Below are 18,666 nucleotides of genomic sequence, written 5' to 3' on the forward strand. Positions count from 1 at the left end.
GAAATGCAAATCAGACCCACAGTGAGCCATCACCTCACACCAGTTAAAATGGCTTCTATCCCAAAGACAAGAAATAACAAGTGTTGGCAAGGATGTGGACAAAAGGAAACCCTCTTACACTGTGGAGAGCAATATGGAGGGTCCTCCAAAAACTAAAAATAGGAATACCGTTTAACCCAGTTATTCCACTTAGAGGAATTTGCACAGAGAAAACACAATCCCTGATTTAAAAAGACATATGCACCCCTGTGTTTACTGCTGCATTATTTACAGTAGCCAAGTTATGGAAGCATTATGTAAGTTATGTCCATCAATAGACAAATGGATGAAGATGTGGTATATATACATAGTAGATTATTATTCAGCCATAAAAAAGAAATCCTGCCATTTGTGATAACATGGATGGACGAAGAGGGTATTATGCTAAGTGAAACAAGCCAGGCAGAGAAAGACAAATACCATATGATTTAATCTATTTGTGGAATATAAAAACAAAACAAAACAAATGAACAAAATAGCAGTAGATTCAGACACTGAGAAGTGACTGGTGGTTGCCGTGGGGTGGAGTTAGGGTGAGTGAGTAGGGAGGGTGAGGGGGATAAAAGGGTACAAAAATTACCAATCATAATTTAAGTTGGTCATGGGGATGGTAATACAGCATGGAGAATATAGCTAGTGATTCTGTAACATCTTACTCTGTTGACGGATAATAACTGCACTCATGGGGATGAGGATTTCATAAGATGGGTAACTGTTGAACCACTGTGTTGTGTACTAAAAATCAATATAAGATTGTTTATCAACAATACTTCAATAAAAAAATAACTTGTAGGAATGAGGAACCTTTAAAGAAAGGCATTAAGGGCACTGCAAATGATTGGGGAACTTTTAAAATTTCTCAGTCATTGGCCACTGTGTAAGAAGGGTCAGGAATGCTGTCTTAGGTAAAGGCCCCTCCCCAGGACTAGGGCCGGACCTGCCAGGGAAGAGAGCTGCTGCCTTGGGCTGTGTGGCCCAGCTACCCAGAGGCAGGTGGTGGAGGAGGGTCTCAGCTGCCTCACCTGGGCTGTACAAGTTGAGGCTGGAGGAAGCGCCTCACCTGGGGGGGGAGCAGACGCCCTTGGCCTGACGAGCTAGTAGGTCACAAGAGCCCATCCTCTGTGAATTCAGGTGTCACTGTAATACAATTTCAGTACTAAGGAAAAGAGACTGCTTGCTCCTGTAACGAGTCTGGTGGCGCTTTGGCCAAGCGTGCCTGGTCAGGGCTCAGCGATGGGAACTCAAGTTTAATCTTGGTTTGGGGTGTGTTTTTTTCTTTTTCTGTTGTTGACTCTGTACTTTGCAGGTTCTTCTGGTTGCAAGTTGCCTTCCAGCAGTTCTTGGCAGAGAGTTTCCAGGTTCAAAACCTAAGTGGAAGAGAGCGAGCATTCCTGTCCTCGCGTTGCAGGGAAGCTCCTGAGGTTGTCGCCATGACTGGACTGATTCTGGTCATATATTCAACCCTGTCCTGGTGGCTGCTGCAGGGAGAGGTGGCCCTGGGCAGGCTGGGACCCCAGGCTTCCTCCCATGCAGATGGACGTCCTCAGAGAAGGGTTGGGGGAGGATCCCAGAGAAGGTGAACTGATGGAGGACAGCAGAACTGACACCACGTCTGCTGCTGTGGGACAAAGCTGGGTCACAAGGGTGTGGTGTTCAGGGTGTTTGATTGATGAAACACACTCTGTAATTTTCCTTAATTGTATTTAACCTGTATATTTGTAATTCTCTATGGCTTTATTTCATTGTATTAAGGTTTTGAGGGTCGCCTGCCATAATTTGGTTTGTCTTATAAAGTAAAGCATAAATGTTGTTTGTTTCACTGTATACAGGTGGAATCTTGTTTTAGTGACTGGGGCTACAACCTGTTTTGAATATGAGAAGCTGTTTTCGTATTCTGGATAAAAATCATACTAGTGCCATTTCATCTGTGAAACAAACAAATCTTTTGAATGAGAAATTTAAAAGTTGGATGTATTAAAAAACCCCAACCACTTAGTGGCAAGTCATTTTTAATAAAGGTTCTTTTCTGCCGATAGACTAATATTTGGCACTGTATCTTAATAGTTACTGAGTTATAATGTAGTGGAGAACACAGTCCTGATTTGAATTGGTTATTCCCTGTGGGATTTGAAGGCTTACTGTAGCCAGATGTAGAGCTAGGTGCATCTGTGTGTCTGGTGTTTGTAACCAACTTTGAGGTAGGTGATGTGATCCCTCTGTCTGGGTAAGGTCTTGTGGCAGTATCTACTTCCTTAATAAAAAATCCTAGGAGCTCCAGGTTGTATACTCAGTATCTCTTGATTGGTAGGGCAGCTGGACCACGGGGTCCTCATTGCTCCTGGATCCCATCTCTTGGGCGTTTGTCGGTGATGTGAGCTGCATCTTTCCAGCCTCAGGCAAGGTAGGCCACGCTTCTTTCTCGTACCTTGTTAGCACAGCTCTACTTTATGAGGCACTCATGATCAGTGCACATTAATAGTCGTGGTTTTAAAAATTTTTGTGATTTTAAATCTATTTGTCAGGCATACAGCCAGGTTCTGGGATTCTACAAATGAATAAAAAATGGTTCTTGCTGCTGAAGAACTTACAGTGGGGTGAAGTGGAGTGACAAGCATGGAGATGTGATTTTAGAATGCTGAAAGCAGATAGCAGGAGGGAGTCCGCTTCATGTGACGCTGGCTTCTAAATGGTGCCTTAGGTTTTGCGATTTTTTCATGGATCTGCCTGTTTATCCCTACACTTCCAAAGAACAGTCTGAACAATTTTAGATTTATTTCTTAGATCATAATTCAGCAGTCATGATGCTTACATGTCCATAATTTACCCTAAATGAATTACTAGTGTTTTTCTTATTTCCTCCCTATTGTGCATATTAGCTCATTCTATAGCTGAAAAGATCGACTTAGGTACCTTACTGTCTGGAAGAGCTTTGTGAAATTTATAAACATGGACATATGTCCATCTCTGCCTTCTCACAGAGGCTGGCTCAGGAACCAGTTTTGAGATGTTCCATTCTTTATCTGCCACTTGTTTATTAGCTCGGTAACTGGTCAGAGAGACTGTATTGTGAGATACTTTATTAGACATTGTTGGTAATGGTAGAAACGATGTGGAAAGTATTCCAGAGTATTAGACAAGGAGGATTCTAGTATAAAAACACAAACTGCTAACTAATGTAATGATACTTCTTCACCAAAACATAAAATGTGTACCATAATGCCCACATTGCACATCAGTGAAAACATTTTGTAGGTTTTATCAGGTTTGAGGGGGCACCTTCCTCCAAGGACCAAAAGTTTGTCAAGGCAGCAGATGTACTAGTTGTGATTAGCCTATGAACTAATGAAGGAACCTATAATCCCTTTTTATCTAACTGCTTTTCTTCCTAGTTCCTACGCCTTTGAAGTGCTAGATGTGTGAAAATAATTTGCATAGAATTACTTAAGCATATCTATTAACTAGCTAGCACATGAAAGCAAACAATTGCTACAAAGTAATTTTTTAAAATAAAGTTCCAGTTTCTCCCTAACTTAGCTGTCTTCTTGCCCTGCCTCACCATCCTCCCCACTCTCGTCTTTTTTCCTCACTTTCTACTTTACCTCAAGGATGGTTTTGGCTTCTCAGTTCTAAGTACTGTTTTCTGTGCTCCACTTCTCCACCCAGTGTGTGTTTGCACTTTGAACCCTTCCAGGCGGGTGGTCCTATCTCTGTGATCTCATCAACATCTTTATCTCAGATTTCCTGAGATCTGTCCATTCTTCTCATTCCCTCGTCCTCCTAGTTTGGGGTCTTCACCTACTTGGCATCCGCCTTTGTTGATGGGTCTGCCAGTGGGGCCTCTGCCTTCACAGCCCCACACCCACTTGTCCCCAGCTCATACCTTTGCATCCCTTCCATTCTTTCTTGGCCTTTTGAAATCCAGCTCAACTTGGAAGGGTGAGTCTCCCCCTTCCCTGCCATTTTATGCAGTTTCTTACCATCCCCCTCCCCACCGAGTACTTTTGCGTATGTATCTCATATTGTAATTTGTTTTCTCCTTTTTGGACTTTTTAGGTTGGATAGAAGCTCCCTAAGGGCAAGTTCTGAGTTTCATCTTCGTATATTCATCAGCTCCTCCCCCTTTTTTGCTGCACTGACTGTGTGCTTGCTTTGCCCCTCATTTGGGTCCAAGAAGTTCCTGGTCTGCTTTCTTTGTCATCGTTTGGCTGATTATTCTTACCGAAAGGTACCCACTGATCTGTGGACTGTGTCTCCCTCAAAGCCTTGTCTCTTTAGGCAATTTTCTTTATGCCTGAGAATTTTTTTTTATTAAGGTATGATTGATATACACTCTTATGAAGGTTTCACATGAAAAAACAATGTGGTTACTACATTTACCCATATTATCAAGTCTCCCCCCACACCCCAATGCAGTCACTGTCCATCAGTGCAGCAAGATGCCACAGATCCACTATGTCCCTTCTCTGGGCTACACTGTTCTCCCTGTGCCCCCCACACCATGTGTACTAAACATAATACCCCTCAGTCCCCTTCTCCCTCCCTCCCCACCCGCCCTCCCACACCCCTCCCCTTTGGTAACCACTAGTTCATTCTTGGAGTCTCTGAATCTGCTGCCATTTTTTTCCTTCAGTTTTGCTTCACTGTTATACTCCACAAATGAGGGAAAACATTTGGCATATGTCTTTCTCTGCCTGGCTTATTTCACTGAGTGTAATGTCCTTCACCTCCATCCATGTTGTTGCAAATGGTAGGACTTGTCTCTTTCTTATGGCCGAATAGTATTCCATTGTGTATATGTACCACATCTTCTTTATCCATTCATCTACTGATGGACACTTAACGTTGCTTCCATATCTTGGCTATTGTAAAAAGTTATGCCTGAGAATTTTATGTAAATGGATAAATGAAGCCTTTGCTCAGTTTCTCAAACCAGAGAATCACCTTCCCCCAGTCATCACCAGCTTTTCCCCTAAGTAACTGTGGAGTTGAATTCACTGACCTTTCTCTCTCATCACCAAGGTGGCGGTGGAAGCTTCTGTCCTCTCTTATCTGGGGGACTCTGCTGTCCAGTCTGACCAGGCCTCACCGTTGAGCCTTTGTTCTCTGCCAGCCCCGTCTTGCTCATGTGTTGCAGTTAGATGGGTGGTCTTTCTAAAAATGTGCATCTCCCCTACCCTTTTTACGCATTCAGTGGGTTTCCATTGCTCTTAGATAAAAATTGAAGCAAAAATCTTTAACGTGGCACCTTTTACCTTGTGGCAGAAAAATGTTCTCATCTTTTGAGGATACAAGTATGATTCTACTACTTTGAGAAGAAAATGTTCCAGAATGGACCCTTGTTTAGACTTAAAGTGGGGGGTCTGTAGTATGAATCAGACATCTGGTGATGTAGACTATCCCCACTTTTAAACGTCATTGGGCCATGGGGCCGCAACTAAAATAACAGAATAATTTGCTTCGCATTTGCTGCATTCCTTTATTTTTTCTCTTGGTAGCAGAGAGACCCTTCATGTGAACAAAGGTGGCCCAAGAGGCACAGTCCGGACTTGTCATGCGGTAGTTGGTGGCAGGGTGGTGGGTGAGAACAGGGGGATTGCTTTCATTTGCACACAGGCTATCCTGGGCTGTATGCTACTTTAGTGCCAAATGTAAATTTTACTTTTTCAGATTTCTCATTTTCAATTATTACTCATTTAGTGATGAAAAGCTTTGAGTATGTGTTTACAGTTTTTTTCACACCACAGTAAGGATCTCATAGACTAAATGAAATTGCATAATGTACTTAAGTCCTGTAATGGGGTCACATTTCTGTAAAGTGGCTGCTATTTAAGAGTGGAAAATCTTTTCAAATAAAAATATTTTTTTAAAGTTGTATGAGATAAAAGTTTATACTTTGAATGAAATGCTTTAAGGATTTAAACACACAGAACAAATGAGCACCCTTCTGTGAATGTCAACAGGCTTATTATGTATTTTTTCTTTTGTTGATTGTTTGCTGGGGATTAAAACACAAGTGATCATATTGAGGCTGGTTAGATTAGTGATTTTATTGTGAAACCATTGCTTTTAGAATAATCATGGGCCAGACTGGGAAGAAATCTGAGAAGGGACCAGTTTGTTGGCGAAAACGTGTAAAATCAGAGTACATGCGGCTGCGACAGCTCAAGAGGTTCAGGCGAGCTGATGAAGTGAAGGTATAACTCTCATCTTCTGTGAAAATGCATATGCAGTAACGGATAGCTTTCTTTCCCCCTCACGATGAGTCTTAATTTGAAAGGGTACATTTTCAGCCAAGGTCATATTTACAATAAGATGAACACTTGGAAGTTGAGGTCCTTGATCTGTCTTAGTGAACATGGAAATTGTATCATGAATATTAATGTGATGGGAGGATTTTAATCGGATGGTTATCCAGCCTACTTAGAAATCACTATCTTTTTAGTGTACCTTTGTCTTGCATGTGTAGACTTGGTACTCAAATATGAAGGACTGTGTTTCATGGTTTTATGTTTCTAAAGACATTGTGTTTTTTTTTTTAATGTATATAAAGTTAACAAAGAAGGGGTGGAAATAATTTTCATTTGCCTCCCTCTTTTCAATAAAATAATAGGTGTGGTGTCTTTGTATTATTTGAATGTAGGAAATGAAGAGTTTAGTGTAAAATCTGTATGCGTTTGAGGGAATGTTCCTGGTAAACTGAGAGATTAGATTTAAACCTGCATTAGAAATGTTAAAATTTTTCTAACAATGAACCATTTCTTTTTTCCTCTTCTCCATTTTCTTAAAGAGTATGTTTAGTTCCAATCGTCAGAAAATTTTGGAAAGAACGGAAATCTTAAACCAAGAATGGAAACAGCGAAGGATACAGCCTGTGCACATCCTGACTTCTGTGAGCTCATTGCGAGGGACCAGGGAGGTTGGTTCACTCACGCACAGTAGTCATTATCGGTGCTGTCTGGTGTTTGCCGCTGGAACGTTGGTCACTGAGAGGAAGTCTCTGACTGAATTCAGGCCGTCCGTCTTCCTGTTGCTATTTCCTTTTACTGGCTGTTAATGGCTGCCTTCGGTACCGCGCCTAGCTATTCCTGTAACAGAGGTCTGGTGTTCAGGGTGGTAGCACTGTTACTTGGTAGGTTCCTAGATTTTTAAAAGACTGTTGATTTAAAAAAAAACCTTAAAATTAAATACTCTTTAATGTCCTCATCAGATCACTATTTAGAGCAAGGCTTTCTGACTCACAGTTGTCTTTTTTCCCTCCTTAATAAGGATTAGCCATGCCACAAGAAATGTGTACTTTTTGTTCACATTCATACACTAATTGTTCAAATTCTAAGGCTCTCTCTTTAAGAATTCTTACATTTGGTGCCGAGAGATTGGAATCTCCTTTTCCATAGTGTTTCTCAATGAATAAGGAAGATCTTAATCACTCCAAGAAGTCCTGTTTTCAGAGGAAAGCAATACATCTGTAGTAGCTTTTATAATGAAACAGCCCATTAAAACACAGCGGCAGCAAGCTGAAAAGAAAACAGAAGCTTAAACATTATAAAACCTGTCAGGAGGGTTTTTGTTAAAGCATTTCTACTTAAGTCCTGTGTTATATTGGAAAACAGTGGTGTAGGTTATGGAGTGCTGTTTGAATGGGTATTAAAACAAAAAGAGGGAAGATAGTGATTTGGTTTAATTACACCATGTAGTAGATGATTGTTTATCGAGTATCTAAACATGGGAAGCATAGAAACAATGGAATCTGTTCTAAATTTAATGTTTTCAATGAGTGTTCATTTTTAGTATAGTATTATAAAAATTAAGCCATGATTTGCTCTTGTATGAGACCTGTTGAGACTGTTACAAACTGGCTTCAAAGATCTGTCAGTGCTGTCACGATAGCCCAGTCTATGCTGCAAGTGCGATCCTAGGGATCATTTCATGCGGCCTCGATGGCGACATGACTTGGAATGATTCTTAGTCATTTATGCATTTTTATCAGGTGATAACTCTTTAAAGCTCTGACTTGCAATTGTATAAATATGTATCATATGCTACTAATAGCTCCTGCATCATCTAGGGTAGGTCAGGGTCTACATGTTAGAGGTGAATGACTTTTCATTAATACAAAATGATGATGGAAGGGGTTCTTTGCTATGCCAGTCAGGACACTCTCAAAGGTGTAAGGATGGGACTTCAAAAGAATTCTTTTGAAAGTTTTATTGGGTGACCTTTTGGAGACTTTAAGGTAAAGGAAAAAGAAACCTCCTTTTTTCTCCTAGGAGGAATACATTTTAGAGATTTGGAGAAATAAGTAGAAATGCACGGAATATTTATTTTTGCCACCTATTAGATATTTCAAAATGCTACTGAAAGCCCAGCTTACATTTACACTAAAAATTAATAGCAACGATTTCTGGCATTGTGCTAGGTACTCTGCAAACACTGCCTCATTAAATCTCAGCCATGATTTTGTTACACCTTTTTTTTCTTCCCCAAGAAGAGGCAAGAAATCGGTAAGTCAGTTGGCTTGCTCTAGTGATCTGATGTGGGCGCAGAGGGGTATGTGTTGCTCAGACACATTACGGAACTGGTGAAGCTCATTATTTATGTCCAACCTGAATTGCTTATAATATAATTTTTGGCATTAAATTTAAGAGTACAGTTTACTCAAATGAATATTTACTAATTGAATTTTCTTTTACTTGTGCTAAACAAAGAAAAAGTCATTGAATATAAAGATCTGACTTTTCATTGTAAGGTTGTGAGAAGTATGTATAAGTTTGTGAGAAATTGTAAGAAATTAGCATTTTAATAAAACAAAATTGTTTCCTAAACTTGGTATCCGTGCAGGTTGAGAAAAACCATTTTCACAAATCAGGAGGGGAAAAGGAGGAAAATAACCCCCAGCCTCAGGAATTTTGTTTTTGTTGCTTGGAACTCTGACCTGCGCAAGCACACTTAGTTTTTGAGCTGCTCTTGATTCTGCTTCAAGGGATCCATCTTTACGCCCCACCCCCAGCCCCTGTCCTCCCTTTAAAACCGTGGTCACTGACTCTTGGAAGCTAAGGTTTATACAGTTTCTGATAAACTTTTTAGTGTTACTACAATAAGTTATAAACTTTTAGGGATGGAAAGGACTTTAATGATCTGTCTAATCACCTTACTTTGCAGGTGAGACTAAATCCCTGCTTATTTTTTCTTCCGTTTGAGTATTCCCAGCTATATCCATTTCTTTATATGCTTTAAAAGTTGGATCCTGAAGTAGGTCAGAAGCAGGAGGCTAAATGAAAGTTAGCCTGTTTGCAAAGACTTTTCCTAGTGGAGGTTTGGCAGAATTTCCGGCTGCAGTGTTGATCCAGACACCTAAAGTCTATGGCTTTCAACATTGGGAAGTGCTGTTACAACACCGTTTTAATTAACTGCTTATTTTTATAAGGTGATCCTCTGCGAGTGCTTCAGTTTAAATCCTTTGCGGCATGAGGACAGTGCACTGACACTTTTCAGTTTTTCCCTCAAGTCTTACACTTTAATCCCTCCTGTACTTGCCGAAGTAGATACATTCAGTATGAAAATGATTTTTTATTTTGGTTATTTTAGTAACGAGTGTCTGACAGAAGTATACTTTCTGATCTAATGATTTTGCGATTGACTTTAGATGGAGGAGTCTGCAGTGGACCTTAGAGGGCATGTCTTTAGTATATTCTGTTCTTATGTGTGTTTTTAAGATACTCCTGGGTACTTATTTTTTGGTGTTGAGGTTACAGAACCTAAGCAATGTTGCCCATAGAATTTTAGTATTGAAAACATCCATTTTTTCTTTTTAAAAATACTTCTGACTGCTTGAAGACAGTGACTATGTTTTTTATATTTATTTCCTTTGCTCTTCAGTTGACTTTTTTGAGAGCATTCAGCTTAAAAATGTCATAAAGTGACATATGCAGGCCGAGGGATGTACACCTTTTTGCCACAGTATGTTGGCTATTGTTCAGGAAATTGTTTATGGGTGACTTTTTATTACTTTGCCTTATAGGTTAAAACGTTATCTTCTGTAAGCCTTCACATTGGTACTCATACTCTTCAATGTGTTGGTTTTTCCAGTTTTAATGAAGAAACTGGTTTGGCAATCATCCCTGTAGTTATTGGTGCATTTCTTTTTGTACATTTGTCCATTTCTTGCTAAAAACCACAAGGCACTTTCCTTCATTGATTCTTATCAAGATTTTTATTACCTGTGCACATTATGGCTGTGAAAGAGGCTTGTTTTCTGTGCAAATGGTATGGTTGGTTTAGTAACTTAAAAAATATCCTGTCAGTATGCATTTCTAGATTCCCAGGAGAATATGACGCTCTCATAAGAATTCTATGTCTTGTTTACTAATGAAAAGAGTGAGAATTTTTTATATGTATTTAAATGTGGGGCTTCTTCAGAATGTCTGAAATGTAAGCAGCATCAGAAAGATATCCCAGTTCTCATGTTCATGAAGAATTAAAAACCTAGGCTTTTCAATACACACAGTTTTGCTTTTTTTGGTAATATTTGAAATGATTGTGAGGCCATCACCTATCATTTGATAGTTGGAAATGAATTTTTCTTGGAGAGGCTTCTACCAAAATGACAGACTTGTTAAGTTCTTTCATATGGTCACAATTTGGACTTAACTGTTTTTGTTGATGGAGAAGAAAAACAGTATCTTGTTTAAATGTAAACACTTGATTGAATTATTTATTGACTTAGCAATGCAGTTTCCTCAGTTAATGGTAAATAGAAATTTAGTTACTGTTTACAAAGAAAAAGTAATATGCTAGTGTACCCAGTGTATAATTTTGTGCTCTTTGGTTAAACACACTCCTAGCTTTGGATATAGTAACAGGCTTTCTTTTCCTTTGTAAATTTCAGGATGGTAGGACCAGTAGGTCTAGATTCTCATGAGCTGTTTGAGCAATTACCGCAGGGAGCGAGGTCATTTTTCTCACACCTTAGAAACAACTGAATGGCTCTCCCACGGGTTTGTTTTAACTCAAAGTCTGAACATACCCATCCTTTTTTGGTGTCTCAAGGAACTGGTTTCTTAGTTGATTTCTGCTGCTGTTTGCCTCTCTTAAGCAATTGTTGGTGTTTACTTGCAGAGTTGATTGTTAACTCTGCCAGCCCTTCCTGTCCACACAACTTTTCAGATCACTGCAGCATTTGCTTCCTTTCTGGCTTTCTTTAGGCTGAAATAGATGGAACTTTTCTTAAATGACCATAAAGGAGACTTTCCTTCTTTTTTTTCTTTTTTTCTTTTTGAAAGGAAATTAACATAAACATTTTATGCTTTTCCAAAAAGTTATTTAAGAAAAAGAAAGGCCATTATGATGTTTGAGTCAAATATCATTATCCTATATTCAATATATATCATATACTTTATGAGTTCACTTATTATATATCTTAAGTTTAAAAAGCAAATAAAAAAATATTGTTTATTTTGTGCAAATAAACCACAAGAGTTTGCTTTTAAGTTTTTTTTTCTCCTAGACCATTGTGTATATAGTTTGTGTTTTAAATACACAAATTGTTAAATTGATTATTACAAAGATCAGGTCTTCCCAAAATGCAAAACCAAATTTTGACACATATTTTAAAAACAAACAGAATGAACAAAAAGAAATACTTGTCCAGTATGCAATGCTAAACATTTATTGCCCTGTAAAAATAAGAAAATTTTATTAGACCTAGAACGCCTATCACTTTTTAGCTTGATAATACGGATTGATTTATTCATTGCTTAAGATTATGTTTTATCTTCTCAGTGGATTTTGTAAAAAAATATTACTTGAGTACTGTTGGGGAGGGTTAGGGAGATTTCTTAAGCTGCCTGGGCAATCGACTGAGGCATTTTTATACCAGTTAATGTGAATATCTCTTGGGTTCATGAAACTCTTTTGCTTTCTCTGGAATCAAAGGTCATTGCAAAATGATTTTTATAAAAATTCAAATAACACAGAAATATATAAACAGAAGGCAAAAGTCCCTGTATTCAAAACCCCATGACTTTTATTCTTTCAGGTTTCTTTTTCTATGTTAATAATAATGATGGTATATATTTTATTTTAAAGTTTCTGGCCATTTTGGGCCATCACTTCATGACCTCTCCCCAGGTCTTTGGTCTCTTTAGGACCCATAGTGTTTGATTCCCTGGATATACCATAATTAATTTCTTTATTCTTAATTGATGAACAGTTAGGTTTTTATTTTTTACTTTTGCAATTTGTGTTTTGATGAATATCCCTCATACACATCTTTGCATCTTTTGAGTAATTTTGTAGGAAAAGTTCCTAGAAATATAATTACTAGGTCAAGAGGATATGGATATTTAAAATTTTAATAGGTATTACCAAATTGCCCCCAAAAAGGTTTTCTTTTTTACCCCCACCAGTTGTTGAAGAATTGTCTGCTAATCTATATTCCCAATGCAAAATATATCATCAGTCTTTTTAATCTTCACTAGTGTGAGAGGGAAAAAAAAAAAATTATATTTTTACCCCCACCAGTTGTTTAAGGAAGTGTCTGCTCATCTGTATTCCCAATGCAAAATATATCATCAGTCTTTTTAATCTTCACTAGTGTGAGAGGTAAAAGGTCATTACAGTTTGTTTGCTTTTCTTTAATTATTTAGTGTGGTTAAGTATCTATTGTTTATGTTTCCTTTATGAATCAGTTGTTATGGTCTTGGGTCTTTTCAAATTAGGTTGGACTTTCTCATGATTTTTAAGGACTTTTTGTATATTAATTAGTTTTTTACTTGTTTTGCAGATTTTTTCCCTATTTTGATATTAGTTCTAGTATTTTGGATACACAGAAGTTTTAAATGTTTATGTAACCAAATTAGAATTTCTTTTTTTTAATTTCTGTGTTTCTTAAAGGCTTAGAAAGTCTTTCTCCAAATTATAAATTACCCATTTTACATTTTAGTTTTGTTTTCATTTTTACATTTTAATATCATTTAACCCATCTGAAATTTCCTTTGGCATAAAGAGTAGGGGATTCAATTCTTGATCTTTTTTCTAGAATCAGCCTCCCTGATTGGTGGGCTCCCGAGCAGGTCTGCCACCGGAGCAGGACCGGGCGGCTGTCCTCGGGCCCTTGGCCTGGCGTTGCCTCGGCTGCTCTGCCGCGTTCAGCCCGGCTCCGCTCCCGGCAGCCAGGCTTCAGAACGATGGTGCCGACCCAGCTTGTGGAAACCAGGGACTTCATAAAACTTTGTTCTATTTCTTAATTTTTGTTTTATTTCTTTGAAACATAGAGATTGTCTTATTTTCCACTGACAGGACTCTCCTTGAATCAGGTGCTTGAGCTTACATGTAGTAGACAAGCATGGCTCTGGTTACCTGTTTCATGTGTTTTTCTGTGTGCTTTTGTAGTTTTACCAACTTCTGTACTGTGACTATTGTTCTGTTTCTGATCTCCAGTGTTTTAGTAAAATTGGGGCTTCCAGCAGAGCTGCCTGGTTATATGGAGATGATAAAGCCTAGCAGCCGCCTTCATCCCAGACTGCTTTGGGTCTCCCTATGCATCGAGTTTCAGCAGCATTGACCAGGTTTATATATTTATGATCTCTTTTGTTCAGGCTTCTGAAGTTAGGATTCAGGGAAGAGCTTTGAGGGGCTGAGCTTCCTGAAACTGAGTTCCAGATATTCTGTGTTGTGTGTTAAATCCTGCGCGTGTCTTTTTCCCCCTGAGAAGTTTTCTAAGACTGACACGGGATAACATCCCTCCGTCATGCGTAAGTGAGCCCCGAAGCAAGAGCTTAGTGCTGCGGGGCAGAGGTTCTTCCTCGGTATTTAACCACAGAAATGGAAAGGGGTTACGGTCTGCTGGGAACCGATCTTTTTCTCTCCTTAGCCCCAACTCTTTTGATTAGCTGCTTTTATTAAATATGTCTGTGTCAAGATCTGATCAGGATTTTTGTCTTCCCATTTTTATTTCTGACTGTCCTGCTGGAGCCACTCGCCTCTTAACTAGCTGTCTCATCCTCCTAAACCTGGTCATGAACTCACTTCTGCTATCAAGCTTGTCTTAACTTGAGCTAAACTTGATATTTACCTCATTCCAGTTTTTTCTTTATGATTTCCTTCACAGAAAAGCAGTGTGAGATTATATACACTATCATTTTCAACAGAAGGGCTAGCTGATTTAAAACCTGGTATGTTGCCTTTTCTCCATTCTATGTTCTCAAAGAACAGGTAGTTTCAGAAATCATCCTCAGCTTTTCTCTAGAGTTGGGTGACAGGCGTACCTTCTCCTGACCCTTCTTTCCTCCACCTCAGATGTGAGACAGTCCCTTATTGTTTTTACTGGGAAAGGCAGAGGGATATTAGACAATGTCAACAGTTCACTGTGTCTCTGGCGTGAATTAAATGGACCAACCAGTATCCAAGAATATTTTTAACTTGGCTAACTGACTGTGTTTTTTTTCCCCCTACTATACGGAAGTTGGACTTAACCCTTCTGATGTCAAAGATTGTTCAGAGACCGGACGGCTCTGGCTGTTGTCCTTTGGGGTGTCCTGTGCCACTGTAAAGTGGGGAATCATACTGGCCTCCTAGAGTAGTGTGACTTTTAAAGGAGTTAACTTTGGTAAAGTCTCTAGCACAGTGCTTGGCACATAGTAGGGTGTGTTAATTTCTTTCCCTTCCCTGCAGGCCATTCACCTGCTCTTCCCTCTACGATTTTCCATAACACAGTTTTTACTTGGAACGAGCCTTCTGCCAAGAGTCTCAGTTTGGTTGCGCGCTCCTACAGCTATTTTTGGCTTGACTTCCCTCTCCAGCTCCCAGTGGTCCAGCCACACAGTCGCCTATTGTACCAGCTGGTTGATGTAAGTCTATCCATCCTCAGAGGAACCTCGTTACTTACCAGTAAGCTATGTTTCTCTGAAAATGTAGCATCCTTGGTAACTAATAGTTTTTTTCTTTATTTACAATCGATGATGAATCATCTGTAACTTCCCTGTGTGACCCTTAAGTTAGAACCAGAATTAGAAGTTTCTAGTTGGTGACGTAGGTCTCCTTGTGAGCTCCTAGAGTCCAGGGCACTTGACTCTGATCAGGTAAAATGCTGTGGAGACCCGGGAGGTCGAAATCTTTTTCAGTCCTCTGAGTATGATATGAAGCTTAGTTATATACACTGTCAAGGATGATACATTTTCAAAGAAAAAAAGTTACTGGTAAGTAACTGGGATTTTTGAGTAATTTTCCTGTTAAGTCAATAAATAAGAATTCCCAAACTTGTTTTACCAACAAATGCTTTTGCATTTGGATATTTCGTAAGTGAAAGCAATATGGTTATTAGTTAAGGTTAATAGTTAAAGAATGAGACAGGTTTCTAGGGATACCATACAGACAATGAGGTGGGGTGTATTTTTCTAAGTAGGTGCTTTCCTAGCTTTAAAGAGAAACTGAAGGTGAAGCCTCCATCAGGGAGAACCAGCAAATGCAGTCTGTTCATTCCAGAAACATTTTTTGAGTCCTGCTCTTTTTTGAGACACTGTGCTGAGTACCGATGCGACAGAGGTGGAACCACCCTCTGCCTCTGCCGCCTTTGCCTCCCAGGGCTTATTTCCGTGCCTTGGTGACTCGTGTGACACAGAATTGAGCTGAGGGCATCTTGGTGTGAGAGGTGTGGGGCTGGAAGCAGCGCCAGTGCTGCATCTGTTACCGTCTTATTTTTGTGCTTCTGGAAGTTCTTTCTGTTCCTGGGAGAAAACCAACTGACCTCCTTCGGGCGACTCAGAACATTTCCTACATCATTAGAGCAAACAGATGAAGCGAAGCCGACCTGCCTCCTGTCTAGTAGTTGAATAGAATATTCAGCTGTCTGATCTTAAGTGTGACCTTGGATTTAGATGTTTAAGCAGGTGAATAAATCCAAGTTGGAGAGGCGATATGCACTCCTTTACCCTCCTTACCTTCTCTAAGCTTTAAAGGGAGCTAATTTCCACAATTAAAGTCACATAATTTGTCCCCACCAAGTGTAAGCCAAACCCTAAAACACTAATTGTTTTGTTAGACATGAAAATTATTTTGCCCTTAAAGTCACTGAACAGTGTATTACAACCAGTCTTTGCCCCAAAGTTAGCTGGTTAAGTAGGAAGAAGGAAAGGTTACTTGGTCGTAGTGGGGATCCGAGGGCCCCGGGGGTGGAGGTGCTCCCATCACATTGCCCGCCTCAGGTTTGGCGCCCACTGCGCCACTGTCACTGTCCTTTGCCCCGTGAGCACCTCCGGGGTGGGAGCTAGCACAGTGACGAAGCTCTTGGGGCTGGAGGCAGGTGTAGGCTTCCATCCTGCGTGGTTAATTGACTACCTTTCTGATGAGGCAAGTTATTTCACTTCTCTGAACCTCAGTCTCCTTATTTATAAAGTTGTAATGCTAAAGGCCTAGATGAAGTGTGTAAGATAATGTATACAAAGCACTTAGCACAGTGCCTGCAACATAGTATGTGCTCAATAAATGTTAACTGCAGTTACTATTGGATGGATGGACAAAGAATTGTATCAGCGGCCAAAGAGCAGGCCAGGGAGAGATTGTGGCATTGGAATATTAGCAAAGTGCTCACGCCTTCCTATTCACTTGAGCTCTGAGCTTTCTAGTAGTAGTACCTTTATCTTTTCCCTTTTGGAACGCAAATTAACGGATGAGTCACTGTCACAGCTCTTCCTAACCACTCTGTCTTTAAGCTTTCACCCCCTTGAAGGAAGGAACTGTTTTTGTGCTGCAGTGACTGTAACTATTGCAGAGTTGTCCCCCCGGCCTGATGAAGGCCCCTGTGGTCTGTACGCCAAAGATATACGCTCTGATTTCACCAAATCTAGTCCTGCTCTTTAAGACCTCTTAAATAGAAACCAGACGTTTAATTATTATGTGTGCTGTATATATATATTTTTTTGTTTCATTTTACTACTTCAATTCTCCTTTTTTCTCTATTTTCATTGATTGTGGATTATGAATATATATTCACAGTATTTTTGAGAAGGCTCTGGAGGTCTGATAACTGGGTAATTATGCTCTTTAAGAAAAGCTGGATTCCTAGATAAGACAAAGTGCTGTGGGTTTTTGGGCACAGATTTTTACCGTATTTCATAGAATCAAAGATGCAAAAGTTTGAACACTTTAACATCTGATTCTAGCTTGCATCTTAGAATCATTGTTACATGAAAGCTATGTTACAGTTGAACTGGCAGCGTATTTCCTTAGTGATCCAGAAGATAATTATTATGCCTTGGAATTGATGTCATTGTAGATTGGATGAACTACGGTGTATCAAGGGTGTACACTTAAACATTGTAGACATACGGTATTGTGGCAATATGTGTAGTGTGTAAGAGCGAAGGCTCTAGAATCAGACTTCTTGGGTTTAAATTCTAGCCCTGTCTGTTGTATGACTCTGGGCCAGTTACTTACCCTTTCTCTACCCTAAGTTTTCCCACCTCTAAAATGGGGGCTAAGAATGGTCCCCATCTTATAATGCTGTAATGAGGACTAAATATGAAAGGACATGTAATGTGTTTAAAATGGTGCATAGCACATGGAAAGTGCTTATATTAGCTGCTACTATGTTACTAATTTAGAGGTCACACTTGCACAGTTTGAGTCCATTTTGTTGTGATTGAAACTCAGATCTATTACCCTTCATATTTGTGTATCATCTGATAATATCTGTCAGTGACACTTGGGTTTTTTAAAAGGGAAGATAAAGATAAGAAAGGTAAACCTAACAAGCTTCTATATTCTTATTAAGTAAGATTTAAGAGGCATATTTGGTATGTATAATATTCCAGTGTTGTTGAGATATGAAAGAAACTTAGCATTAATGTAGAAAGTTTATACTGAAAGCAAGGAGCACTGAATCTGAGGTTAACATAAGTACAATCTGATTCTTACTGGTAATTGGTAAGTATGGGAAGGGTTGGGGGTTTTGAAAATTTGCAAAATTTGAAGCATTTTTTTTTTACCCTAAGTAAAAGAAAGGAGAGAATCTTTTTTGGTTTTTACTACTTGTACTGTCTTAGATAAAGAAATTCTCTTCTCAAAATTATTTAAGTGAGCAGCATCCTGTTATAATATGATGGCTACAGCTTAACATTGTCCTTTTATTCTTACAAATCAATTTTATATTTCTGTTCTAGTGTTCAGTGACCAGTGACTTGGATTTTCCAACACAAGTCATCCCATTAAAGACTCTGAATGCAGTTGCTTCTGTGCCCATCATGTACTCTTGGTCTCCCCTACAGCAGAATTTTATGGTATGTAGGTAATGTAGCATCTGCTTATCTGGTAATCACTTATTTTGAATTAAAAAAACGTAATTCATAATTACTTGTCAACGTGAATCAAGAAAAAGCAAGCTATCCAAGTGGTAGCACTTGGAATGATGTTTTTAACCCATTTATTACCTGTATATTTTTTAAGCCTTTGCATCGTGGCTGTTTTCCCAGTTCTAGAAGTTAGGATATTCTCCAAAGGAAAAGTGTTAAGCAAAAGCCATACCTGGACTTAAGAGTGTATGTAAAATAGGAAGCTTATAGTTCTTACCTTGAAGAGGTCAGTTAGCATCCTGTAATCTCAGTCTGACTTGAGGTCTTTTGGAGAACTTAACAT

General features: G+C 39.2%; 1 protein-coding gene across 18 annotated transcripts in view; it reads left to right on the forward strand.

The window, feature by feature from the left end:
* EZH2 (enhancer of zeste 2 polycomb repressive complex 2 subunit) overlaps positions 1-18,666 on the forward strand; it is an 86,642-nt gene that overhangs the window by 45,458 nt on the left and 22,518 nt on the right. For 5 of the 18 annotated variants that reach the window (XM_073238274.1, XM_073238268.1, XM_073238273.1 and 2 more), the window contains exons 2-6: positions 6,110-6,233; positions 6,827-6,955; positions 14,147-14,210; positions 14,710-14,885; positions 18,195-18,311. In XM_073238274.1, coding sequence (XP_073094375.1) covers positions 6,110-6,233; positions 6,827-6,955; positions 14,147-14,210; positions 14,710-14,885; positions 18,195-18,311 — 610 coding nt within the window. The other 13 variants (XM_036999397.2, XM_073238278.1, XM_036999398.2 and 10 more) reach the window with 11 other exon arrangements.

Source organism: Manis javanica, chromosome 6 (assembly GCF_040802235.1).
Source record: "Manis javanica isolate MJ-LG chromosome 6, MJ_LKY, whole genome shotgun sequence".
NCBI classification, from domain to species: Eukaryota; Metazoa; Chordata; class Mammalia; order Pholidota; family Manidae; genus Manis; species Manis javanica.